Source organism: Chlorocebus sabaeus, chromosome 22 (assembly GCF_047675955.1).
Source record: "Chlorocebus sabaeus isolate Y175 chromosome 22, mChlSab1.0.hap1, whole genome shotgun sequence".
Taxonomy (NCBI): domain Eukaryota; kingdom Metazoa; phylum Chordata; class Mammalia; order Primates; family Cercopithecidae; genus Chlorocebus; species Chlorocebus sabaeus.
The window spans coordinates 43,011,916-43,038,166 of record NC_132925.1 but is presented as its reverse complement, the minus strand read 5'-3'; the positions used below and the strand labels follow the sequence as shown (position 1 = coordinate 43,038,166).

Sequence of the window (26,251 nt, the reverse complement as noted above, 5' to 3'; positions counted from 1 at the left end):
CATGTTGACCAGGCTGATTTTGAATTCCTACCCTCAGGTAATCCACCCACTCGGCCTCCCAAAGTGCTGGGATTACAGGAGTGAGCCACCATGCCGGGCCGAGTATAGCTAGAACTTTGTGTCTGCTTTTTTTTTTTTTTTTTTTTTTTTGAGACGGAGTCTCGCTCTGTCACCCAGGCTGGAGTGCGGTGGCCAGATCTCTGCTCACTGCAAGCTCCGCCTCCCGGGTTTACGCCATTCTCCTGCCTCAGCCTCCCGAGTAGCTGGGACTACAGGCGCTCACCACCTCGCCCGGCTAGTTTTTTGTATTGTTTTAGTAGAGACGGGGTTTCACCGTGTTAGCCAGGATGGTCTCGATCTCCTGACCTCGTGATCCGCCCGTCTCAGCCTCCCAAAGTGCTGGGATTACAGGCTTGAGCCACCGCGCCCGGCCTTTTTTTTTTTTTTTTTTTTGAGATAGAGTCTCGCTCAGTTGCCCAGGCTGGAGTGCAGTGGCGCCATCTTGGCTCACTGCAACCTGCGCCTCCCGGGTTCAAGCGATTCTTCTGCCTCAGCCTCCCGAATAGCTGGGACTACAGGTGCATGCCACCACGCCCGGCTAATTTTTGTATTTTTAGTAGAGATGGGGTTCCACTGTATTGGGCTGGCTGGTCTCGAACTCTCACCTCGTAATCCGCCCACCTCGGCCTCCCAGAGTGCTTGGATTACAGGCATGAGCCACCATGCCTAGCCAATCTAATGTCTTTTTTTTTTTAAACGTAACATTTGTATACTAACTTTCTTGCTGAGTGTACAAATGAATGTCATTTGTGTGCTGTTCCTACATTATCTCACTCAATTCTCATAACGACACTGAAAATACGTGTTACGACCGTGTTCACGCAGTATAGCATCCCTTGGAAGTGATGTTCCATGATTTACTTAATGTGTCCCAGGCATCAAACATGGAACTGGTGTCTAGATTTTTCACTGTAGGTCTAGAGATTTTTGTGTTCTCTGAGACCACCTCTGATATTTCTTTCTATGTGGCCACTGTGCGTAATTGATGCGTTTTCTAAAACCACACTTTAAAAAATTGAAATTCAATTTTCCACCTCTGTCTATCCCAAACATTTTTGTCAGCCCCAAAGAAAACCCAATACCCATTAGTAGTCACTTCCAATTTCCTCCTCCCCTCAGTCCCTGGCAACTACTAGTCTGCTTTATGTCTGTATGGATTTACCTATTCCGGATATGTTCTGTAAGTGGATTCATACAGTATGTATCTTTTTGTGTCTGACTTCTTTCACTTTGCAACTTTTTTTTTTTTTTTTTTTTGAGACAGGGTCCCACTCTGTTGCCCAGGCTGGAGTGCAGTGGCATAATCATATAATAGCTCACAGCAGCCTTTATCTCCCTGGCTTAAGCAATCCTCCAACCTCAGACTCCCTAGGAGCTGAGACTGCAGGTGCGTACCACTATGCCCAGCTAATTTTTTTTATTTTGAGTAGTGATAGGGTCTCACTATGTTGCCCATGTTGGTCCCAACCTCCTGAGCTCAAGTGATATCTCCTACTTTGGCCTCTCAAAGTGCTGAGATTATAGGGATGAGCCACTATACCTGGCATTTACAGAGTATTTTTCAGGTTCATCCACATTGTAGTATGAATCAGTGCTTTATTCATGTTTTATGGATGAATAATATTCCATTTTATAGCTAGAGCACATTTTGTTTATCTGATCCCATTCTTTTTGGGGACCAGAGAAATCTAAGTGCTACTGTTGGTTGTTGAAGTGTGATGCATGTTCAAGAAGAGAGGGCATTTCAGGAGAGGGGTATGCACTGATGGCGATGGCATGGTCTGTGGGGCGGCTGAGAGCAGTAGGGTGTCTGGAGAAGGGAGAGTTGATGGTTAGAGCTGGGGCTGGGTATGTGGCCTTGAGGGATCCAGAGGTCAGAGTAGGAGGATAAAGCTTGGCCAGGAGGGGCAGCTGAGGGGCTGTCACATTCCTAGAACAGAGGAGCAGCCAGTTCAGGGAAATGTGATGGCTGAACTCCAAAGATGTCTGCAGGTCTGGGTGTGGATGGCTTCAAGGCGAGGCATTTGGTCTAAAACCAAGGAGTGACCTAGTGCCCAGATGGAAAAGGTCCTGGGTTCCCATAGGAGCAGGAGCAGTGGCGGCGGCTTGGTGGGTGTGCTAGTGGCAGGCTGGCCAAGGATGGCAGTGGCGTGTTCTGGAGGAGAGTCAGCTCAAGTGGAGAGGGCCCAGGAACTGTTGAGAGGGCCTTATTAGGAGTCTAACTGGGTGGAGTCGTGGGAGCACAGACTTGCTCAACCCCAGTCGGCCAAGCATCCTTGTCCCGCCCATCATTACAACAGAGCCAGGGCTCATTAAGCCATTATTTGTGCCATTTTGAGTGACCATGGGAGAAATGGAAAGGGAATAACCTTGAGTCCCTAGAGCCCAATCTCAGGAGGAAAGAGAAAAATCCCTGTCCTCTCCTCTTCACTCTCTCCAACCGAAATGAAAATGCCAATTTGCTGATCAGTGGCACCGGACAATAATCTCTGTGACTGCCTGGGGAGCCCTGCATGTGGGTATTTTAAACCACAGGTTTTATTATTGTTCAGGTATGGTGTGGCCAACAGATCAGGAGGCAACCACCATGGAAAAGATAGTTTGTTACTCGTGGCTCCCAAGAGGAGGGCACATGCCATGCCCGGCCAAGGCAGGCGCATCACTTGAGGCCAGTAGTTTTAGACCAGCCTGGCCAACATGGTGAAACCCCATCTCTACTAAAGGTACAAAACTAGCCGGCCTGGTGGCAGGTGCCTGTAGTCCCAGCTACTTGGGAGGCTGAGATGCGAGAATTGCTTGAATCCGAGAGGTGAAGGTTACAGTGAGCCAAGGTGGTGCCACTGCACCTAGTCTGGATGACAAAGCGAGACTCTGACTCAAAATAAATAAAATAAAATAAAATAAGATAAGATAAGATAAGATAAAATAAAATAAGCGTGATGGTCTAGTGGGGAAGGCCATGGGCCTTGCATTTGGTAAGGCCCTGCTCAGGCCTGGCAGGAGGCACCTCTCCCCTCCTGTCCTGCTCCCTCCTCACTTCTCACAGATCCTTCAGGTCCTAAAGGAGAGAACCAAGTTGATGTTCAGTCCTCTCTGTCCCAGTGTTCTGGGTCTGGAAGCATTTGTGTTCAAAGCAAGGGAAGAACTCTGACATGGAAACTCTGCAGCCCCAGACGCCTTGTCTCTGCTTCTCCATCCTGTGCTCTGGACTGGTGCTCAGAGCCTGGCCATGCAGCCAAGGGAGTGTGCAGAGCAAGGCTGCTGCAGCCTGGCGGAGGGCCGGAGTCCCTTGGCATGAAAACCAAAGCCACAGCATGAGGGAGGACAGGCCTGGGGAGCTTGTGCTGTTTGGCCTCACCGGCCTTCGCTGAGCCACTCTGTTTTCAGGGCCGCTTCAGCAGGCATTGCAGCAGCGTGGTGACAGGTGGCACTTCCAGCAGCTCTCGCAGGCTCGTTCCTCTGCCCTGCCCTTCTGGCATCTTCTTACCATTCCGGCAGCACTGGTGACACAAGGGGGTAGGTTTGTCGGAAAACTGAGACCCAGAGTTAGGTGCTGAGACCCCAAGATAAACACACTGATCAGACCACACTGGCAGGGTCTGTCTTTCAGAGCCAGTTGAAGATGGGGTCTGAAAAGATAGAATAAAACAGAAATGTGTGTTTCAGCGGAGGGGTCTCCTGCCCAGATGTGTCCACATTTGGCCTGACTCCTCCAGTGTGTCTTCCCTGCTGGCCAAGGTAGTGAGCCCTGATCTTGTGGTTTTCCCATCAGACTCCACCTAATCCAAAAATTCTCGAGTGCTGAACTCAGAGTGGACCCACAACACACTCAGAGCCCCTGCAGCTGGGAGCTCTTGTCTGAGATGGAGGCTCTCACTTCTTTCCCCAGCAGCCTTCCCACTCAGGAGGCCTGTGCTAGTGTTTGTTCTGGGCATAGTGCACATTCTTCTCTCCAGAACACAGCTGGAGAGATGGGGCAAGGCAGAAGCCAGGCCCCAGACACAGGCAGGGGACATGGGCCGACTGCCCACCTCCTGGCCCCTGACCATGGTGGAGTGGGAGGTCTGGATGGAGCAGTGAGAAGGTAAGGGCTGAAGATGCTGCCAGGAGGGCTTCTGCTTAGTGTTCTGAACTGACCAGTGGCTTGAGGGGTTGCCTTATTCACCCTGTGTCTGGCAAGGATGGTGTTTGTTGGAAAGCACAGTGAAGAGGGAACTGTCTCTTATTTGAGTCTTATGTTCTCAGCACTTGGGGTGCTTGGTCAGTGCTTGTCAACCAGTCTTTTGGTCTGCATTTGAAAGTCCCCTTCCAGAGCCTCGAGGTAATGTGACATTGTGACTCAGACACAGTGCTGACTGCGGCCTTGGCTGGTGTTTTGTAATCGGCTGTTCTGCTTTGTTAAATGTTTCCTGGGTGGGCATATCTTGATCTTCCTCACTGGATTTCAGGTTCTTCAAGGGAAGAGAACTGGGTCTTACTCCTTTCTTATAAACTAACATTTTGTAAATCAAAATGTTGGCTACAGTCAGGAAGATGAACACCTGTGTGTAGCTGGCTGTAGTCAGAATAGCATGTAAGGAAGGCTACAGAGAGAGAGAGAATTCCCTTCTGGCTGGAGAGAGCAGAGAAGGTCCAGAGGATGGATATGGATTCCAGAGAGGGATGAGATTGAGAGGCAAAGGGATAGAAGAGTGTGACAAAGACATACAGGAAGGAGGGACCCAGGGTCCATGCAGGGCAGCTGTCTGAGGAGCAGCTCCCGGCGGGCTGGGAAAGCCCAGCTCAGGAGTTCATTCCTAATTTCATGGACAGCAGGGACCCTCCAGGAGTTTCTGAGTGATGTGGCTGATTGATTCTCACAGCAGTGGTGTGGGGTAGATTGGGAGGAGAGAGCGGCATTCCTAGAGGGATGGACCCAGGAACTGATTGCGCACCTCACTTGCTCGCTCAACAGTGCTGCCTGAGTTTTTCCTCGTAGCCATCCTCTCACGTAGGTGTTACTGCCATCCTCTCTTACTGGTCAGGAAAGCAGGTCCAAGCAACACAGGGCATAGGTGGTGGAGCCACAGCTTGAATTAACCTAGGGCTTTCTGGCGCTAAATATGTAATCTGTACTCTTATTTATTTATTTATTTATTTATTTATTTATTTTGAGACAGTGTCTCGCTCTGTAGCCTAGGCTGGCATGTCATGGTTGGTGCAGTCATGGCTCACTGCAGTCTCATCTTCCCAGGCTCAAGGAATTCCACCTCAGCTTCCCAGGTAGCTGAGACCACAGGCATGTGCCACTACACTTGGCTAATTTTTGTATCTTTTGTAGAGATGGGGTTTCCCCATATTGCCCAGGCTCATCCCCAACTCTTGAACTCAAGGGATCTGCCTGCCACAGCCTCCCAAAATGCTGGGATTACAGGCATGAGCCACCATGCCTGGCCAATCTGTGCTCTTAGTACTGCTCAAGACATTGCATGATGGGGAGGACAGATGGGGAGACACTGGTGAAGACATCTTTTGATTTTCTTGCCATCACACAGTGTTGAGGAATGCTTTACTGCTTTCCTTTTTTTCTTTTTAAACCACCAATCTCTAATTATATAATAAATATAACATAAATACATCTTCCCTGTGAAAAAGAAGAAATTGTAGACATGACTAGGGCTCCTTTAAACATTTTCCCAACCTGGTCCTATGAGCTGCTCTTCCTTGGATGGAGAGATTCAAAAGAAGCCCGTGCATGCCTTCCTGGGCCCCCTTGGCTTCCAGCATCCTGCCAGCATTGTCAACACATAGCCACCAGTCACCATCAATCCAGTGCTGTCAGGCAGCCAGATTTGATCCCAAGAATAGTAACTCTGGGTTGGAGCCATGCTCTGCAGCCCAGCATTCCACCTCTGGGCCTGCTCCAGGCAGTATGTTTGGAGAGTCGAGGGTTATCCTCCTTGCCATAGACCTTAAAAGGTCCTGCTCGTGGTCTAGGCATCTCTCACGTGCCCTGATAACCGATTGTGGTTCTGCCTTATCTTTAACATGTTGGAACCCTCCCTAAGCCTCTTGTGTTCTCAGCCCGTCTCAGCTCATAGAGAGATGAGGGCCATGGGTCCCCATCCAGCTCAGAACACATTTCCCTTTTGTGTCCTAATCACACCACCTTTAAGCTCTCAGGGGTGCCCAGCACTGGTTTTGGAGGAACTAGTGGATAAGCTTCTCTTCATAGCACTTGTCCATGTGACTGTCCCCTCTGGATCTGCTCCAGCTTGTCCAGGTCGTATCTGAGGTATGACCTGGGCATCCGGTCTTTGCCTGTGGATTCTGCGGGGACAGGCACCGTGGAGTCATCTAGGGGGACATCTGAGTCTCTCGGTATATTTCTAAGACCCTTTCTGGGACAGGCCAGGTTTTAGGTGGGTTCGGTAAAGTTACCTGCCACACTATCTCTCCTCACTGCCTCTGAGCAGAGGTCTCAGAGAACAGCCGAAAGGGACTGGGCAGTTTGGGGAAAAGTTCCTGTCGTGAAGAATGCTGACCAGGGAGGGAGATTAGGACCCAGGAGGGATCCCAACTTCTCTTCCCTACCCCCCAAGAAAAGCTGCCTTGACCTTTCCACCACTTGTTCCAACAAAATCTTATATAAGTGTCCCTGGGCAAAGCTGTTAATAGCCACTGAGAGTGATGTCTCTCCCTTCTCTGCCCAGCTCCCCTACCTGACTCTAGCCACTATGTGGACTCCAAGGATGGTCAGACAGATGCTTGTTTTTCATCCTGAGTGCCAATAGCCACAAAAATGGCCCTTCCCTCTCATTTTTTAAAGTAGAGGGAGGGGGTAGTAGGAATGGCCATTCCGCATCTGTATGGGGCTCTGCTGGTCACTGGTTCCGAAGCCCTCTGGTGCCTGGCATTTCCCTGAGCCCCCAGCGCTGAGCCTGGGCTTAGCATGCAACCTCATTTACCACCTGTCTGACTCACCCAGACATGTTAGAACCATGCATGCTCTTGGGGAACTTCAAATCCAGGACCCTTGCTATGTAAGTTTTTCAAAATTATTTATGCGTATTTGGAAACTGAGAGAAGAAGAAAAAACAAACACCTGTAGTCCCATCACTCTAACTAGCCACTATTAGCGTTACAGTGAATTATTTTCCAGCTTTTTGTGGACATACACATGTGTGTCCCCATAGGAGTGCAGTGTTCCTTTTTCTTTTTAAAATTTAACTGCTTTCATACCGTATCAGCTCTTTATTTATTTATTTTTTTATTTTTATTTATTTATTTTTTGTGTTTTTGAGACGGAGTCTTGTTCTTGTTGCCCAGGCTGGAGTGCAGTGGCATGATCTCGGTTCATTGCAACCTCTGCCTCCCGGTTCAAGCGATTCTTCTGCCTTACCCTCCTGAGTAGCTGGGATTACAGGCGTGTGCCACCACACCCGGCTAATTTTGTATTTTTAGTAGAGACAGGGTTTCACCATGTTGGTCATGCTGGTCTCGAACTCTTGACCTCGTGATCTGCCCGCCTTGACCTCCCAAAGTGCTGGGATATATGCGTGAGCCACTGCGCCTGGCCCATATCAGCTTTTAAATATCCTGCCTCTTCATATGGCCAAATGCATGTTTTCTACAGATGCTGCATTATTTTAAATAACTGCATAATATTTTATTAAATGGATTTACCATATTACAGTTTAACCATTCTCCTATTATTAGACTTTAGCTCATTTCCAGTTTGTTAGTGTTATAAATAGTGCTGAGATGAAGGTCTTTGCACATAAGGCTTTTTCCTTTTTAAGGATTATTTCTTAGGATTCTCAGAAGCGGAATTACTGGGTCAAAGAGTTTCTGAGGCTCTTGACACATATTGCCAAATTGCTGTACAAAAGGATTGAGTTGGTTTGCATTCCCACTAGAAGGGCAAGCGGTGCTGGTCTAGCTGCGTCTTGAAGCATCTGGCTGCTTCTATCACAGATGAGGAAACCAAACAAAGCCCAGGATGTAAAAGCAGTGACCCAAGGGCATGCAGTTACTTGGGAGCAGAGGTGATTCTGGACCCCAGACCCACAGGTTCTGTTTTAGACCTCTTTACTCTCCTCACTACCTACTCCTATCTTAGTAACACTTCCCTTTTTATCAGCGCTGTCCCAGTCCCTCCTATTGCAGAGACAATTCTTGATGGGACAAGAGAACATGTAATTGCCGCATCTGAACCCATGTTCCTTGCACTTACTGTATGTGTGGAATGGAAAGTGGCCAGGGGTCCAGGGGTTGGGCTTTAGTTGTGCAACTGCCTTTGTACACAGCCCTTAACCCCTGGCCTTCTGTTTCCTTACCTGTTGACTTGGGGATATTAATGCCCGACTTGTATGTTCCACAGGGTCGTTATATGGACTGACTCATGCAAAAAGCACACCCATACAGTAAGCAGTACAAATGAAATGTGCTGCTATGATTATGGTTATTCCTGAAGCATTCCTGGGATGAAAGGTTCAGCATTAGGGCACTAAAGGTCTAAGTCAATTAACTAACTTGTAATACCAGTTTGTTCCAGAGAGAATTGGAGGTATCTATCAAAGAAGCAGGCATCAAGGTTAAAGAAAACTAAACTGAGAAAAGTGATGCTGTGGCCAGGCGCAGTGGCTCAAGCCTATAATCCCAGCACTTTGGGAGGCCAAGGTGGGCAGATCACGAGGTCAGGAGATCGAGATCATCCTGGCTAATACGGTGAAACCCCATCTCTACTAAAAATCCAAAAAATTAGCCGGGCGTGGTGGCAGGTGCCTGTAGTCCCAGCTACTCAGGAGGCTGAGGCAGGAGAATGGCGTGAACCCGGGAGGCGGAGCTTGCAGTGAGCCGAGATTGTGCCACTGCACTCTAGCCTGGGCGACAGCAAGACTCTGTCTCAAAAAAAAAAAAAAAAAAAAGTGATGCTGTACAATAATAATATATATATAGTTAGCAATACTGTACTATTCACTTCAAAATGTGTTAAGAGGGTAGATTTTATGTTATGTGTTTTTTACCACAGTAAAAAAAAAAAAAAAAACTTTAGAAAGCAAAGCAATCTGGAGAGGGAAAAACAGTAAGACCTAGGGACAATTCAGATGGGACACTCATTACACCCTTCGGGGAGTAGAGACCATTTTACCATGGTCCAATAGAAACATAATGTGAGCTATATGTGTAATTTAATATTTTTCTATACCTGTATTTTTTAAAAAGTGAAAAGAAACAGGTAAACTGAGTTTTAGGCATATACTTTATTTAACCCAGCATATCCAAATATTATCATTTTAACAGGTAACCAATATAAAAAATACCTGTGGGTGACTTTATGTCTTTTGTTCACATCAAGTCTTTGCAATCTGGTATCTATGGAACATTCCAGCATTACGGAGTTCCACTGGGCAGCACCGCTCTAGACTTTGGCCCTCCAGCTTGCCTTGGAACCCTTAGAGAAGCCAATGCAGGGCTGAAGCATTGGGAGGGTATGGAGAGAGCTCCCCTAGTCCTGCCCCTGGGAAATTCTAAGGGGATAGCTGGATGGCCGGCCCTGTGGGAGCTCCCAGTCCAACAGGGGAATCTTGAGGCCTAATGAAGGAGAAAGCTCTCCCATTGATGAACTTGCAGTGAAATTTGGAACCCACAAGCAGAAAGATGATCCTTTACAGTTTTACTAATTTGCACCTAACACTGTGGTAGGTACAAATAGTTATAGTGACAGACTGCAGCATGGCTTGCTAAAGGAGGTGGATATGACCCAGAAGACAAGGACATCACAGGAGGGGGTTAATGGCATGGGCAAAGAAAACGTGGCAGGGACAAGAAAATTGGGACAGAAAGGAGATGTACGTGACTTGAATGGTGAGGACCTAGGGTAGAGGTTGGAGTGTGTGTTGGAGGGGTGGAAATATTATAAACATTTAGATTTGATCTGATAAGCTGGGGCTGCTATTTTAGGTGCTTGAGCTGAAGAGCGATTGGATGAAAATGGTATTTGAAGATTATCCCTGTGGTAGTGGCCCTGCGTGCTGCACGGTTTGGAGGCGACAAAGGGCTAGGGTGCAGCGATCATGAATGGTCAGATATTATTCAGATCTGTCCTTGCAAAACTGCAGAGAACCAAGCCCCGTTCAGGATCTTGTGTTGTCTCAGTCCAGGAGACCCCAGGGCAGACCCCCTAGACCATGTGATGGCCATGGGTGACCGGTTCGAGTTGGGGCACCCTCGGGTCCCTCCATCATTCTGCGGTCAAAATGTGCGGGTCCCAGTAGAGAGGCGGGGGAGCACTTGGTTTTGGAGGGGAAGGGACTTTGTTAGAAATCATGTGGGGCACTCATTGCTGGTGAGACCCGACCTCCAGGTACTGGGAGAGCTGGTTGCCGTGGCAGTGGGCACAGGTTGCCAATGCTGTGTGCAGGAGGGCAGCAGATGGTTGCTTTGGTGCTGCAGGGCTGAGGCAGTAGAGTACCCCAGACAAAGAGGTGCCTGAACCCCAAGACACCCGTGAGCAACTTTGTCAGTGCCTGGCAGTCAGATAGACTTTTCGACAGGAGGGTTAACCCTTAAATTTCCCTTCTTGCTGTTCTCTTGGTCCTCTCTTCTCTACTCTCCTAGCAGCCTCTGTGCTGTGTCTATACCCACACAGTCCCCTTCTCTGTCTGTTTTCACCCTCTTAGTTCCTCATCTGGCCTGCCAGGGTTTGAGCCAGGGATAGTTACAAAAGCCCCCTTTTCCTCAGTCCCCTTCCTCAACCTCCTCCCCTCTGGCTTGAAAAAGTCCATTTGACTTTAGATCAGAGGAAGAAATAGTTGAGAAGGGCAAAGAAGATCCTCCCTGCAGAACAGAAGAAATTTAAACCAGACACCAGGAAGAACTTCCAGACATGAACTTTTTAAATTTTGAGACAGAGTCTCTGTCACCCAGGCTGGAGTGCAGTGGTGTGATCACAGCTCACTGTAACCCTGAACTCCTGGGCTCAAGCCATCCTCTTGCCTCAGCCTCCCGAGTAGCTAGGACTACAGGTATACACCACCGTGCCTGGTTAATTTTAAAGCTTTATGTAGAGACAGAGTCTTGATTTTTTTTGCCGAGGCCGGTCTAAAAGTCCAGAGCTCAAGTGATCCTTCTGCCTCGGCCTCCCAAAGTGTTGGGATCACAGGCATGAGCTACTGCACCTGGCCAGCCATGGTGATTAAGGGCTGGCATGGATGAGTCCATTCCTTTCCTTGGCAGTCTTTGAGCACAGGCAGGACTCCTGTTTGAAGTGGGGCAGAAGAGGGACAAGTGATTCTGGATATTTCTGTGCCTCCCCCTCTGCTATGCCGCATCGAGCAGTAAGGAAAAAGTCAGCTAGACGAGGCACAGAGGCAAGTGCTGGCAGGGCCCCTTCCCTTCCACCTAGTTCCACCCATTCTTAGGAATGTCAGAACAGAGACAAATTTAGCGCTTCTGTTTATTGAGGGTTTGTGGAAGGAAAAATAATAGCATAAATCCTTATTGGGCAAGGGGAATTCCTTCTCAGCGGGACCTTTCTTCCTTTCCCAATTCCGGGAGCTCACATTGTACAGAAGTTTCCCCAAAGTCATGGGAAGGGTGAGGCATGTGTGTGAAGTGCCCACCGGCATGCATGCCCCTGTGTGCTAGAGAAAGCAGGGCCCCTGATCCACTGTGGTATGAATATGGTTTTTTTTTTTTAATCTCCCTCCCTCCCTCCCTCCCTCCCTCCCTCCCTTCCTTCCTTCCTTCCTCCGTCCCTCCCTCCCTCCCTCCTTCCCTCCCTTCTGTCTTTCTTTTCTCTTTTCTTTTCCTTTCTTTTCCTTTATTTTCTTTTCTTTTCTCTTTTCTTTTTTTTTCTCTTTCTTTTTCTTTCTCTCTCTCTCTTACTCTCTTTCTTTCTCTCTCTATTTTCCCTCTTTCTCTCTCTTTCTCTGTCTCCTTCCTTCCCTCCCTCCCTCCTTCTCTTTCTCTTCCTTTTTTCTTTCCTTCCTTCCTTTCTTTCCTTCTTTCTTTCTTTCCTTCCTTCCTTCCTTCCTTCATCTGTCTTCTCTCTCTTTTCCTTCCTTCCTTCCCTCCTTCCTTCCTTCTTCCCTCCCTCCCTTCTCTCTCTCTTTTCTTTTTCCTTCCTTCCTTCCTTCCTCTTTCTTTCTTTCTTTCTTTCTTTCTTTCTTTCTTTCTTTCTTTCTTTCTTTCTCTTTCTTTCTTTTCCTTCCTCCTTCCTTCCTTCCTTCCTTCCTTCCTTCCTTCCTTCCTTCCTTCCTTCCTTCTTCCCTCCCTCCCTTCTCTCTCTCCCTTCTCTCTTTTCTTCTCTTTTCTCCTTCCTTTCCTTTTCTCCTCTCCTTTCCTTTCCTTTCCTTTTCTTTTCTTTCTCTCTCTCTCCCTCCCTTTTCTTTTCTTTCTCTCTCTCTTTCTTTCTTTCTTTCGTTCATTCATTCCACTCTCTTTCCCTGTCTCTTTGTCTCCTTCTTTCCCTCCCTCCTTCCTTCCCTAATTCTGTCCTTCCCTCCCTCTCTCTCTTTCTCTCTCTCTCCTTCCTTCCTTCCTTCCTTCTTCCCTCCCTCCCTTCTCTCTTTTCTTTTCTTCTCTTTTCTCCTTCCTTTCCTTTCCTTTTCTTTCTCTCTCTCTCCCTCTCTTTTCTTTCCTTTCTCTCTTTCTTTCTTTCTTTCGTTCATTCGTTCGTTCGTTCGTTCCACTCTCTTTCCCTGTCTCTTTGTCTCCTTCCTTCCCTCCTTCTGTCCTTCCCTCCCTCTCTCTCTCTTTCTCCTTCCTTCCTTCCTTCCTTCCTTCCTTCCTTCCTTCCTTCCTTCCTTCCTTCCTTCCTTCCTTCCTTCCTTTCCTTCTTTCCTTCTTTCCTTCTCTCCACTCATTTCTCTCTCTCTCTTTTTTTTGAGACAGGATCTTCACTCTGTTTCCCAGTCAGGAGTGCAGTGGTGAAATCATGCAACCTCGACTTCCTAGGCTCAAGCGGTCCTCCCACCTCAGCCTCCCAAGTAACTGGGACTACAGGCACATGCCACCACGCCTGGCAATTAAAAAACTTTTTTTGGGCTGGGCGTGGTGGCTCATGCCTGTAATCCCAGCACTTTGGGAGGCCGACGCAGGCGGATCACGAGGTCAGGAGATCGAGACCATCCTAGCTAACACGGTGAAAACCCGTCTCTACTAAAAATACAAAAAATTAGCTGGGCATGGTGGTGGGCACCTATAGTCCCAGCTACTTGGGAGGCTAAGGCAGGAGAATGGCATGAACCTGGGAGGTGGAGCTTGCAGTGAGCCAAGATCACGCCACTGCACTCTAGCCTGGGCAACAGAGCGAGACTCCGTCTCAAAAAAAAAAAAATTTTTTTTAAATAGAGACAGGGTCACACTATGTTGCCAAGGCTAGTCTTGAACTCCTGGACTCAAGCAATCCTCCCACCTCGCCCTTCCAAAGTGCTGGGATTATGTAACACATGAGCCACCATGTCCGGCTGACGTGGGTTTTCAAATCCAGCAAAAGTTTATTGAAGGTCCACCAGGTGCCGAGACAATGCTGTTCCTGTAGGGAACAAAATAGGCCGAGTGTCTGTCTGCACGTAGCTTACAGAGCCAGCGAAGCGGTGTACAGGCAGCGCCATCCACTCAATCTGGAAAGGGGCCTGCGAGGGGAGGAGGATTCAGCAGGCAGAGTAGGATTTTGATGGGGAGGGAAGTGGCAGGAGATATGAGGCAGGCTGAACAGGTGCTGTGAAGGAGGATGGACATGTTCAGGGAAGAGAAGGTAGACTTGGGTAACAGCTTAGCTGTTTATTGGGAGATAAGCCATTGTGGAGCCACATGGAGACCAATTTGGGAGGCCTTGAAGGCCCTGGATTGTCCATTTATCAGATAGTTAGACCAGGAGACGTGGGACTGACATTCCTTTCTGGGTCTGGGCATTGGCCTGAAGGGCTCAGCCCTCTGCGTGGGGAGAGGTCTATGTCCTTGAGAGTTAGGGAGCCCCTCTGCACATCACACAGGCCCACCAAAAGTGGGGACTGTCCAAAGGGCCATTTTCACTTAAAAAACGAAGGGTCTCAGTAACAACCTTCTCTTCAGAACCCTTGGGGAACGGGCCTGCTTTTCTGGATAATCAAAAATTCATGCCAGTGTGTATTATTACAATTCGTCCTGATAGAAGTCTTCCGAAAATATGTGCTTTGTCCACTTCCTTAAGTAGTTGCTGGTGTGAGCTTTTCTGGGTGACTCAGGCCACCATTGCATTAGTTAATTATCGTCCCCTGACAGAATACAATGCAGGCCTCGGGAGGGTCAGAGGAGGTTTGCTCGTACCCTAGAGAGGTCCAGCTAGGTGTTTTGATAACTTATGCATACTTTAAGAACTCATTTTCTGTCTTGTTTCTCATTAATAGACTGTGCCTTACCACTTTTCAGTGTTATCACAGTGCCTGCCAAAGTGGCTCTGCCCCGCCCCCATCCTCCCCTCCCTTCCAGTTTGCTATTTCTAAACTGCATGAGCTTGACAAGTATATTATTAGAATTTTTGGACACCCACAGCTATCAGATACTTGTGACAACCTGAGGTGATCACTTCTGGCTCAAGTCATGAATGTGAGTGTGGAGTCGAGTGACAGCTACTTTGTCCCATCAGATGCCTTCTGGGCTATTTCCCCATTCTCAGTTGTGCTATAGATGGATGAGGTGCTACCCTAGATATGCATTTTTTTAAAAAAAAATTCATTCAAAAACAGTGAGATCTGCAGAAGGAAACATAGAAACAGTTGATTTGCTAAGGTGGTAGGATTGGAGGCAATATCCTTTGTTATTTCTGATTTGGATGAAAAGAAATGTTTTAAAATCCAATTGAGTTAAGAGAAGAAAGAAAACTATGTGTATCTCATTAAAGTTAGAAAAACAAATTTAAAATGTTGCTAATTTTTTTTTTTTTTTTTTTTTTTGAGATAGAGTCTCACTCTGTTGCCCAGGCAAGAGTGCAGTGGCATGGTCTTGGCTCACTGCAAACTCCACCTTATGGGTTCAAGTGATCCTCCTGCCTCAGCTTCCTGAGTAGCTGGGAGTACAGGTGCCCACCACCATACCTGGCTAATTTTGTGTGTGTGTATTTTTAGTAGAGACAGAGTTTCACCATGTTGGCCAGGCTGGTCTTGAACTTCTGACCTCAAATGATCTGCCCTTAGCCTCCCAAAGTGCTGGGATTACAGGTGTGAGCCACTGCGCCCGCCCGGCCCCCATTTTAAAAGCTGTTGTTGTTGTTCATAGTTCCTGAAGGGTCCTCAGCAGCTGGGGCTGGAGGGAGGGAGGGGAAGCCAGCCCAGGGCTGGGGATGGCAGGGAAGCAAGGCGCAGGGGAGTCTGGTCTGCAGAAGGCCTGAGTTCATAACAAGAATGATCTCCATGTAGTGAGCACCTGCCGGGCCATATGGGCACTTTGTATATGCTGTCTCCTTCGCATGTGATGCTGTCCCTCACACCCTCATTGTATTGTATTGTATTTTTTTTTTGTTTTTGTTTTTGTTTTTTTTTTGAGACGGAGTCTCGCTCTGTCACCCAGGCTGGAGTGCTGTGGCGCAATCTCGGCTCACTGCGAGCTCCGCCTCCCGGGTTTACATCATTCTCCTGCCTCAGCCTCCCGAGTAGCTGGAGCTATAGGCACCCGCCACCTTGCCCGGCTAGTTTTTTGTACTTTTTAGTAGAGACGGGGTTTCACCGTGTTAGCCAGGATGGTCTCAATCTCCTGACCTCGTGATACGCCCGTCTCGGCCTCCCAAATTGCTGGGATTACAGGCTTGAGCCACCACGCCCAGCTGTATTGTATTGTATTTTTTAGAAACAGAGTCTCACACTGTTGCCCAGGCTGGAGTGCAGTGGCACAGTCATAACTCACTGTAGCCTCAAACTCCTGGGCTCAAGTGATCCTCTTGATTCAGCCTCCCCAGTAACTAAGGCTGCAGGCATTACCCCACCATGCCCACCTAATTTTTAGAATTTTTTTTTTTTTATGGAATCAGGGTCTTGCTCTGTTGCCCAGGCTGGTTTTGAACTCCTGTCCTTGTGTAATCCTCCCACTTCTGCCTCCCAAAGTGCTGGGATTATAGGTAGGAGCCACTGCACCCGGCCAACACCCTCATTTTATTGATGAGGACGCAGGGATTCCAAGAAGGTTTAATGAACCCAAGGCTGCAGAGTTCTGAGTGAGAGGGCTTGAACCAAGGCCTGCCTCACTCTCGACCCTGGGCTCTTTTGTATCACTCGGGGAAGACTGTTGGTATAGTGTGTGTCACGGGAGCAGGTGGCAGGAACATGGGCCTCTGTGCCTGTGTCACCTGTTGCCTTGTTTGTGGTCTGTTTACAGGGACTGAAATTCCCAGTTTTCCTAGCATGTGCCATTGTCTCAGCTCAGTGCATTTAGAGTCATGGGGGTGGGAGAGACTGGTGGCCTGCTGCGGATGCTATATTCTCCCGCCACAAAAAAGTGACGGTCCTATGGGGGAGGATGAATAAGGGGCACCATTAGAGTCTTTAGTGAGGTTTAGAGGTATAGCATGCAAGAGAGGGGAGTGGTGGTGGAGGAGAGAGAGAGAGGGAGAGCGAGACAGAGAGGCAGAGACTGAGAAAGAAACAAAGTTGGAGAAAGAGAGACATGCAGAGAGAAAGAAAGATCCAGAGAAGGGGAGTAACACTGTCTGCCTGGGGACTGAGGGCCTGGGTTCAGACTCCAGCTTTGTCACCACTCATCAGTTCACTGGCCTTAGGCAAGCTTTGTGCCCTCTGGCCTTGGTCAACGACCTTTTGATGAGAGCTGATGGTCTCTGTGGCCTCTCTCAGTCTGCGGTTTATGATAACCCTGTGGATCACGGCCTAACCTGTGCTGCCTGCAGACCCAGCCGATCTAAGCCCTTCCTCAGACTTTCTGAACCCCAGGCGGGTTTGCAGCCTTCCAGGAGCTCCCAGAACTTAAAGTGTCCCTAGGGGAAGAAAAAAACTTGATCACATTCATAGCCCTCTTTCTCTGATCCTAAAGCCATAGACACCACTTGAACAATCTGTAAAGTTAAAAAAGTATAAAGGAGAAGAGATAAAATCCCCCTTAATTCTATCACATTTTGCTATTTCTTTCTAGAAATCATTTAAAACAAAGTAGTATAACGGAGGATATACTGTTGTGTAACTTGCTTCCCCCACTCCTGCCACAACAGTGGTGGATTTTTCTTAATTACATAAAGTAAATTAAGACAAACACTTTAGATGTGAGGAGGAGGCGCTTGTCCAGAGTGGGCAGGCTTTCAGCAGCCGCTGACTCTGCCCCTACTGCCAGAGTCCCAGTGTGATGGGGATGCTGTGAGGGCCCCAGGACACTCTGGTGGGACTGTGGGTGCCCCTGGGACACAGATGAAGTTGCTGGGCAGACAAGCTGGGAGCGTGGTGGAGGAGAGCTGGTTGTAGATCCACCGGCCACCCCAGGGTGACCTGTTAGCCGGTGGGACTATGGCATAAGGTCCTGTACCTTCAGGGCAGTCATTCAGATGTGGCCCACTTGTGAATGGCACCCCCTGCAGTTGTGCAAGTGGAGGTTAGACTAAAGTTTCAGGGCCTGCCTGTGTTACTACTGTGACCTAACAGGAGACCCAGGCCCTGGAAACAGCTAAGTCCATTGCTTGGGGTTAGGATAAGGATATTTTGGTAATATTTCTATACTGTGGCATTTAGACCTTGGAAAGGGGTGATGGTGGAGGCTGGCCTGGAACAAGGCGACTGGAGACAGCCCAGGCAGTGTCCTTGACTGGGTGTTCTCCTGGGAAGGACATCTCCATCGGCCACTCTCAGTCTTCAGTCCCAGGGTGTCTCCCTCCTTCTGGGTGGGAAGTCATAATGGTACTTTATAGCTTCTCTTTCCCAAGAGGTGATCTTTCACTCTGTTTTGTCCAAGCTGCACTTGCCATCCCCTGCACAGCCCTCAAGGACATCTGGAAGTGTTTAGACAGTCTGTGGTCATCAGGCTGGAAAGGGTGGGTTTGGCCAGATTTCGTGGCCTGAAAGCCTCAGGAGTGGCACGTGCTTCGAAATTCTCAGAATGTATCTCCCTTTCCTCACCCCAGACCCACACACTTTTCCTTCCTTTCCCTTCCGTCTCCTCCCCTCCCGCCCGCTTGGAGGTATCAGCATGCCCTGTACATCCTTTGAGCTTCTGGGAACCCCTGGTCAGTCTGTTTGGGCAGCTGGTCCTCATGTGCAGGTGTGCTGGGCGGCCCCCAAGCCCCTGGAGGGGCAGATGGGAAGTGTGCTGGCCTCTGCCCAAGGCTGGGTCAGCACAGTGTCCTTGTAGTGTTTGGCTTCTGGTTTTCCAAAGTCAGCTTTAGGCACCTCATTCCAGGGAAGAGGGAGGCCTTGAAATGTCCATCTCACACCCCATGTGTCTCTTGTTTGTAGCGTGCAGTTGCAGGTTGACTGGCAATGTGAGGGCAGACCTCAGAGATGAACCCTCGGGGATGCAGACCTCAGCCTGCTGTCCTCAGCAGGCAAAGGTGAGAAGGAGCTGAGCCCATTCCCAGGATGGGACTGGGTGGCCCAGCCTCAGGCCGTGCTGCACCTGCAACCTTGATGGCCCAGGATCACCATGGGATTATGAGAAAGGCGTTTCACTCACATCTGCCACGCCCCGGGGTAGGTCAAGCCCAGCCCTCTGTCTTTACTCCATGGTGCCTTTTAATCCCCCAAAGCAATTTTTTATCTTCCTTTGGGCCTCTGAAAAATCTAAGGATGTATCATCCTTCCCTGCAGGGAAATGCACCTCTGTGGATGCGGAGAAAGCTCAAAACGATTTTAGGAGGATCTAGGCTCCCAACCTGTGCACATGGCAGCAGAGCTGCTGCCAAACAGGTCTCCTATGAGGAGGTGGCCCTCCCATGGCTTATTCCACCAGAGTGCACAGGAGGGAAATAGGCTTGAAGACACAGTGGAGGCATTCATTTAGGGTGCGCAAAAGATAGACACCAAACTGGGCGATCAAGGGGATTATAAAGGCTGCTTTGACATCCGGCCACTAGCACAGCATCCAGACATGACCAGCTCCCTCTTCTTCCCCCGTTTTTCCAGAAGAAAAAGTCAGGCTTGGCTGTGAGCTGCATCTGCTGGGGAAGAGTCGTAGGGGACAGGCTCTCTCCTCTAGCTGATGGCCCAAAGTGTCTGTCCAGCTTCCTGGCCTGAGACTGAACCTGGTGTCGTGATGGCTCAGGGATTGGCAGTCATCCTCACCCCCATCACCAGGAACACCTGCTCTGTCCTGGTGCACCCGGCCCTGTACAGGATCATACGCCAGGCCCTTCCTACAGCTTTGCCCTCATTGTACCTCTCCTCTCTCCACTCTTGAGGAAGGCTAAGGGCCATTTGTAGTCCTCCCATAGAGCTAAGCTCCCCAGTGAGCACTGCACCATTTGTTTTTTGTAGTTGCAGCTCCAAAGGCCTGCATGGACATCTGTGCACTGTCTGTTAAATTAGTTTCTGGTGGTATTCACTTCAGGCTGGAGTTTGTCCTATTCAGAGCCACGGACAGAGAAGCACTTAATTCTGGTAGAGTTGACTGACCCTGTGGTCAGCGAGGGGGAAAGTTACAGGTTTTTCTAACCTCGGGGTTAGTGTCCCTCTCATCTGCTTGTCACATGCCTCTCCACATGTGCCGCTCTGCTGGGGACTTCACCAAGAGCAAGACACAGATGTGGGCATGTATGGAACTAGGAGTGCCCAGCATGGTGTGGAGTGTGTGCACATGCGTGTGTGCTCGCAGTGGGGTGGGGGGTGCTTAGCTCTCTTTTGCGAAAACTCTCCCTGTACAAATAGACCCTACTGGTATTGGGAAAAAGTGGTTTGAAGATTGAGGCAGGGAGAGTGCGTGGGAGTGGTCAGGACTACAAATCCTAGTCCAGAGGAAAGTCTTGAAGCTGCATTCCTAACTCTTCTGAACCAGTTCCTCTCCTGGGCCAGACTTTTTGGCAAGGATCTTCTGAGGAGATTTGCTGTTTTAGTCATGTCCTCCTCTCCAGAGTGGCCGGTCTGAGCCCTCACTGCTGTCCTGTCTATAGCTCCCAGCCCTGTGTCTCCACCAAGCCCTCATTGTTTTGCAGAGAAACTTTCTGCCTCATTGAGGACCTCTTAAGCCCTCCCTCTCCATCTCAGCTGATGTCCTGCACCTCCTGGCTTCTCAGAGTAGCCCAGTTCCTTCTCCTGCCTGGGGTGTTCCCTCTGTCGGCCTGGTCTCCATTCTTTCCTCTGGCCACCTTCCTCCCTCCTTCCTTCCATGACTCCTGGCCTCCCGCCCTGCCTCCTTCCCCAGGTCCCTCCCGTAGAGGCTAACTAGGGACACAGGTCGCCAGTATAGAAACACGTCCTTCACTCCCCGGCGTGCCTCCATCTCTCATGTCTCTGTCCTCCAACTCCCCACTGGCTCTCGACAGGGTAGTTCTCAGCGTATGTGACTCCACAAACCCGCAGAGGCCCCTCATGGTGAAAGCAGCCCTTGCCGCTCATATTGGGGCCCCCTGGTTGCCACATGATGGGCCTCCTTCACCTGGCACCACTTGCTCTGGCCCTACTCCCATTCTCGTCTTTCTTTGGCTGTTCCCACTGTGCCTCTTGATTGGCCTCCTCTTTTCTTTTCCTCCTCAAGCATTTGCTTTCCCCAGGGCTCCATCGTGGGCTCTTTTCTTCCGGCTCATCTTGTCCATCTCTGTGATTTTGTTAACCATCCCCATGGCTGTTCCTCTGGCCCAGCCTCTGGAGACACACCTGCACATTTCCAGCTGCGTGTTAGTTATTGCTCCCCAGGGTACCTTAAACCCATCATGTGTACCCCTCACTCATCCACCCCACTGTCCTCACGGAGACCGGCTCCTCCACCGCCTCTCTTCTCTGTCTTGTTTCCTGTCATTTTCCCTGTTGCCTGCTTAGAAACTGAAGTCATCCTTGACAACTCCCTCTCCTCGCCTCCCACTTTCAGTTGGTCATACAGTGCGGATGGGTTTGGCTCTGAAACATCCCCTCAATTCCTCCAACCTCCGTGGCCCCTCCCAACCTGCCCTGGTTAGACCTTCATCATCTCTCATCTGGACCGTTGCGCAGCCTTTTACTTAGCTCTGTCCTTCTTTGGGCCACCTGCCATACAGCTGTAATGCTACGTTTCCAAATTTCAGGTCTGAGCACATCACTTCCTTGCCATTCTGGCCCGAAATACTGACTTCCCCCCATCTGCCCTATACCCCTGAACAGCTGTTCTCTTTTGCCAAGCTTCTCTAGAATGCTTTCTGTCCCTCCAGTGTCTTGTCCCCCTTTGCTACTCATCTGCATTCCAGAACCCAAGTCAAATATCACCTCCTCTGGTAAGCCTTCCTGGGTCACCTTCCAGCATGCAGGGATGGACTGTTTCCTTTCCTTTCTTGATGCTCCTCTGTGACCACACACCGTGACCAGCTGTTGTACTCTCTTGGTTTATCTGTCTCCTCCTAGACTGAGTGTGTCTCAAGACCCAAGATAGACCTTATTTATTGCCGATTTCTCCAGTCCTAGCAGAGTGCCAGGCCTGCCATTAGCCTTAGTACATGTTTGCCTAATTAATGTTGTGTTGAAAATAAATTCTTTTTTGTGTCTGCAATAGGCCTTTTTAAGGGGGGGTTACTATTTCCCTTGGTTTGAATATCTCATGTTTGTCTATGACTGGTCTGGGCCGGGTCAGGATGAATGTCCTCCTAGGCAAGAGATGAGTTTCTCTGCAGCCTTATAGATTTGTATTTTTTTTTTGTTACTCTCACCTACTTTGCACTCTGTGGTTTACCCCCAGCCTCCTGCTGTGCTGATCAAATCCTGGGCAATTAATACCTACTCTCAGATCAATGGATTTGGCAGGATTGATTTTTTTCCCTGGCTAGCTTCCCCAACCCTGGCATTTTGTATGAAAGTGGAAGAGGTCTCAGAGTCTAGACTCATTTAAATAACAATGTAGTAAATATCACATGGGCTCAAACATCACCAAGGAGGTAAATGTATTAAAAAGCATTGATGCATTTCAAAACCTGATACCAATGATTTTCAGATTATTCTTGGATTAGCTCTCACAACCCACACACATGAATAATGAAATCTGTGTATACACATATGTGTGTCTGTGTGTATCTACATCCTAACTCTGTAGGTTGTTATATTTGTACCATTGATTATAGGGATGCAGCCTTGAACCCGGTTATTTAATCAATTTTTTGTTGAATGAATGAATGAAGTAGTGAAGAAATGAATGGAATGGAGCCTGAGGGAATACCTGTTTCTCCTCTCCTTGGAGACCCAGCACTTTCTCACGGATCCTAGTGTAGGCATGAGCTGTGCTGGGTCGTGGCTCTGGATGTCGTCTTTCTCTGTTTTGGAGTGGCCGGTTTCTGCTGGAGGTTCCCTTCCATGCTGACGATGACGGGCTTAAGACCTTGGGTCATTTGCATTATGATGAGAAGACCCAGCTGGACTACATCTAGGAGAAGTTACAGGAAATGGGGTGGGGTGGGGGGCGCTGGCAGGCAGTGTGGGAAGAAAGTTTCTGCAGCCTGCCAAGTAAAAAAGACTGGTCAGGGGTGTTTCCTGGACATCCTTGGAACTGCCCAAGGAGGATGGGGTGCCCCTCCTTGGCTAACAGATTTGGGCCCACGGCTCAGGTAGCCTTGAGGGAGGGTCAGGGTATGGTGACTATATGATTTAGCATCAAAACCAGGACTCTTTTGAGAGTGGAAGGAGAGAGGGTGCTGTTAATAACTTGTTCCAGACAGTAGGTATAACGAGACTGTGCTGAGCAAATTGAAACATGTCTCCTAAGTGGAAGATGGGCCAGTTCTGGGAGCACCCCAGTTCCTTCCAGAGAGCACATATGGGTGGGGAGTGGCAGCGTGATAGACGGTGTTCTGAGAAGCCGAGAGATGGCCAGGGTGGAAGATAGGATCCCTGGAGCCACTGGTAGGCTGTGGGGTCTCGCTTGCTGGGCCTCTGGGCTCCTGGTTGACCTTAAAGGATGGTGGCCTCTGCCGAGGATGAGGAGAGCCAGGGCTCAGTGCCTGGGCCCCAGGAGGAGTAAGGTGTCAAGGCTGAGTCGCCCAGCTTGGCAGCTGGCCCTGTGCCCTCCTGTCCAACCAAAGCTGAGCTGCTTCGGGCTCATTCATGCCTTTGAGCCTTTCCTGACCTCCTCCTGGCCTGGAGTTCTGAGGAGAGCTGGATCTTCTGGAAACCTTTCCATTGGCCTGCTTGGGCTCTCACAGTCCGCCTCTTTGACGGTCCTGTGGTGCCGTCACTTAGGCTTTGACCTCAGGTCAGTGTCAGAGCCTTTCTGAGCCTCAGTGTCTTCATCAATAAGATAGGGATAAGAACACCTACTCCGGAGAGCTGTCTTGGGATTAGACAGAGGGTAATGGTGGTGACGATTATTCTCAGCCTGTCCACAAAAGAAGTCTTTTTTTTAGACTGTAGAGAGAGAGGTAAGAAAAATGAAAAATGGGAGAATTATCTTGATAGCTAGTATCTATTTTAACTCTACAGCTCTTGATTACAGATATTATTCTCCATTTTACCGATGAGAAACTGAAGCACAAAGAGGTTAAGTAACTTGTCCAAGATCACACAGCCAGTAACTGCTATGGTGGCATTTGGACTCCAGCTTTTCTAGCTAACTTGCAGATAGATGGAGCCCCATGCAGGAGTTCTGGGAGCTGGAGGGGGCAGGGGTAGGCATTCAGAACCTTGGTGGGTTTCCTCTCCCACCCTGTACACACTCCTGGCTCACCATCTAGGTCTCCAGAAAGTAGAGGAGTCATGATTTTAGGCACCAAGACTACATGTCTGGCTGGGGCTAAGTGAGGCTTATTTATAAAAGGTTTTAATAAAATAAGCACTCTGACTCTATTAACATTCCCTCCCTCTCCTTTCTCCGTCCCCTCTACTTGCCCTGCTCCCACATACTCACAGCTACACAGAGACTACAGCATTGGCTGTGTGTGTGTGTGTGTGTGTGTGTGTGTGTGTCTGCAGTGGACATTTTTTGCCCCTAGAAGGATGTGTGCCGGCTCTCCCTGCAGTGTGAATGTGTGGTTCTGGCTCCAGGGTGGCCTCTGCAGGAAGGGCAGCTTACTTAGATAGAGCCATCCAGAGCTGTGCTTTTGCCTCGTTCTGGAGTTTCTTGCTTGTTTATTTACTTACTGGGGGTGGGTTGGGGTGCCGGCTGTAAGAAGAGGGGGGCCTGCATTCAAATTGTTCAGAGCCATCTGCTGTTTGCGGTAACTTGCCAGCCAAGCAGAGCTGCTGGGGCTGGCTTTTCAGTGTTCCCTGTAAATATTATGACTTTGAGGACCAGGGCGGGGTCCCAGGGACTTCAAGGAGACTGAAGGGCTGGTCCTCCTTGGTGCCTGCACCCCCTGACAGTCCTGTTGTCCCCCTTCTCCTCCCAGGCTGAGGGGTCCTGGGACAAAGGATGGCTCCAGGAATAACAAAGAAGCCAGAGTGGTACTAGTGACCTCTTCATGTTCCCCAAGTTAGAAAACTTGGGATTCAGAGACTGTCTGCAGGGCTGCACTTCAGAGTGGGAAGGTGGGAAAGAAGAGGTGCCCTGGAGCTTGAGCCAGTTCCCTTGGCTTTACTGAGAAGGGGCAACACAGGAATAATTTGTGGGCGTGGTGAATTTTAGATGGTCCAGCAGTCCCCTGGAGCTTGGTTCTGGGGTCAGAGGAAGGGCAGTGTCTGTGGACATACCTGGCTTTGAGTCCTAGTTCCGGCCCTTGTGACCTGGGCAACAGCCTGAGGTAATGTATATAAAGGGCACAACAAGGAGTGGCAAAAATACCAGCAGGGCTTCTGGGGCCATGAAGCCAACCTCCTGTGTGCTGGTGGCTGTACTCGCCCTGGCCCAAGGCGACTCAGTCATCGCGCCAGAGGAGCCTCTGTAGCTCTATGTTTTTGGTTCCCCTTGGTTGGAAGATTCACCCTCAAGCCTAACCCAATTCCTTGATAATATGTACTGTCCAGCCGACCTGTTCTGTTGTCAGAGGAGACGGCGGGTCCCATCTGTACTTGTGAGCTAAAGGCTGTTTATTTTTACGTCTCCCTCAGGGTCTTTTCTTGGGGCCTAGTGACCTCAGGCCCTCTGACTCAGGAATCTTAAGGGTCACATGGTAATAACATTTGGGAGTTCCTTACTGGGTTCAGAACTGCAGGAACTAAGGAGCAGTCAGTACTGTCCTGGGAGCACGGACAGACTCCCGCCTCTGCAGGGCAGAAAAGATCATTTACAAGGCCACCCTTGAGGAAGGATGTGTGTGTGTGCGCGTGCGCATGTGCCTTGAGGAAGGGTGTGTGTGTGTGTGTACGCCTTGAGGAAGGGTGTGTGTGTGTGTGTACGCCTTGAGGAAGGGTGTGTGTGTGTGTGCGCGTGTGCACGTGCCTTGAGGAAGGGTGTGTGTGTGTGCGCGTGCGCACGTGCCTTGAGGAAGGGTGTGTGTGTGTGTGTGTGTGTACGACTTGAGGAAGGGTGTGTGTGTGTGTGTACGCCTTGAGGAAGGGGGTGTGTGTGTGCACGCGCCTTGAGGAAGGGTGTGTGTGTGTGCGCGCCTTGAGGAAGGGGGTGTGTGTGTGTGTGTACGCCTTGAGGAAGGGTGTGTGTGTGTGCCTGCTTGTATGTGTGGATGTGGATATGGGCTTGTGTACATTTTCCTTTCCGTCTGGGTCGCCCAGTAGTTTAAACCTCCTTAGCTGAGTTGTGCAGAGGGCTTTGCATGAGGAGCCATCGCTGTTGCTGCTGCGGAGACCAGCCTAAAATTAGTCCCGTGGGCGGGCACTTTGCTGTCTGGCATTCTTCTCCCTAAAGAGCTTGTCCATCTCCACTATGGTGGGAGCCTGGAATACCAGGGCAGCATTGAGGCTGAGCTGTGAGCATCTTCACATTTTCCCAGGCGATCAGAAGAATCTTACTCCTCCCGGCTAAGCCTTGACAGTTGCCATGTAAAGCCACGAGTGGAGAGAGTGGGCCTTCCCGCTTTCCTCAAGTGCAAGGCCACAGGGATGTACTTCACATTCCCGAGGAGGCAAGGCGGGCAGCTGCGGGCCTGGCTGCAGAGGGAATGATGCCTCCTCCCTCCCTTCCGGACACACACTATGGCTGCTCACTTGGCTTCACTGGTATTTCTAGTCCTGCGAGCAGG

The 26,251-nt window shown here is 49.6% G+C and overlaps 1 protein-coding gene across 3 annotated transcripts in view; it reads left to right on the top strand.

Moving 5' to 3' along the window:
* Positions 1 to 26,251, top strand: part of ADCY5 (adenylate cyclase 5) — a 162,694-nt gene that overhangs the window by 40,299 nt on the left and 96,144 nt on the right. Inside the window, exon 1 of one of the 3 annotated variants that reach the window (XM_073009765.1) lies at positions 18,572 to 18,704. The exons of the other annotated variants lie outside the window; for them this stretch is intronic. Within the exon in view, the coding sequence (XP_072865866.1) occupies positions 18,594 to 18,704 (111 nt within the window). The 5' untranslated portion in view covers positions 18,572 to 18,593. Of the gene's footprint in view, positions 1 to 18,571; positions 18,705 to 26,251 lie in introns of those variants that run through there. 3 annotated transcript variants of the gene reach the window in all.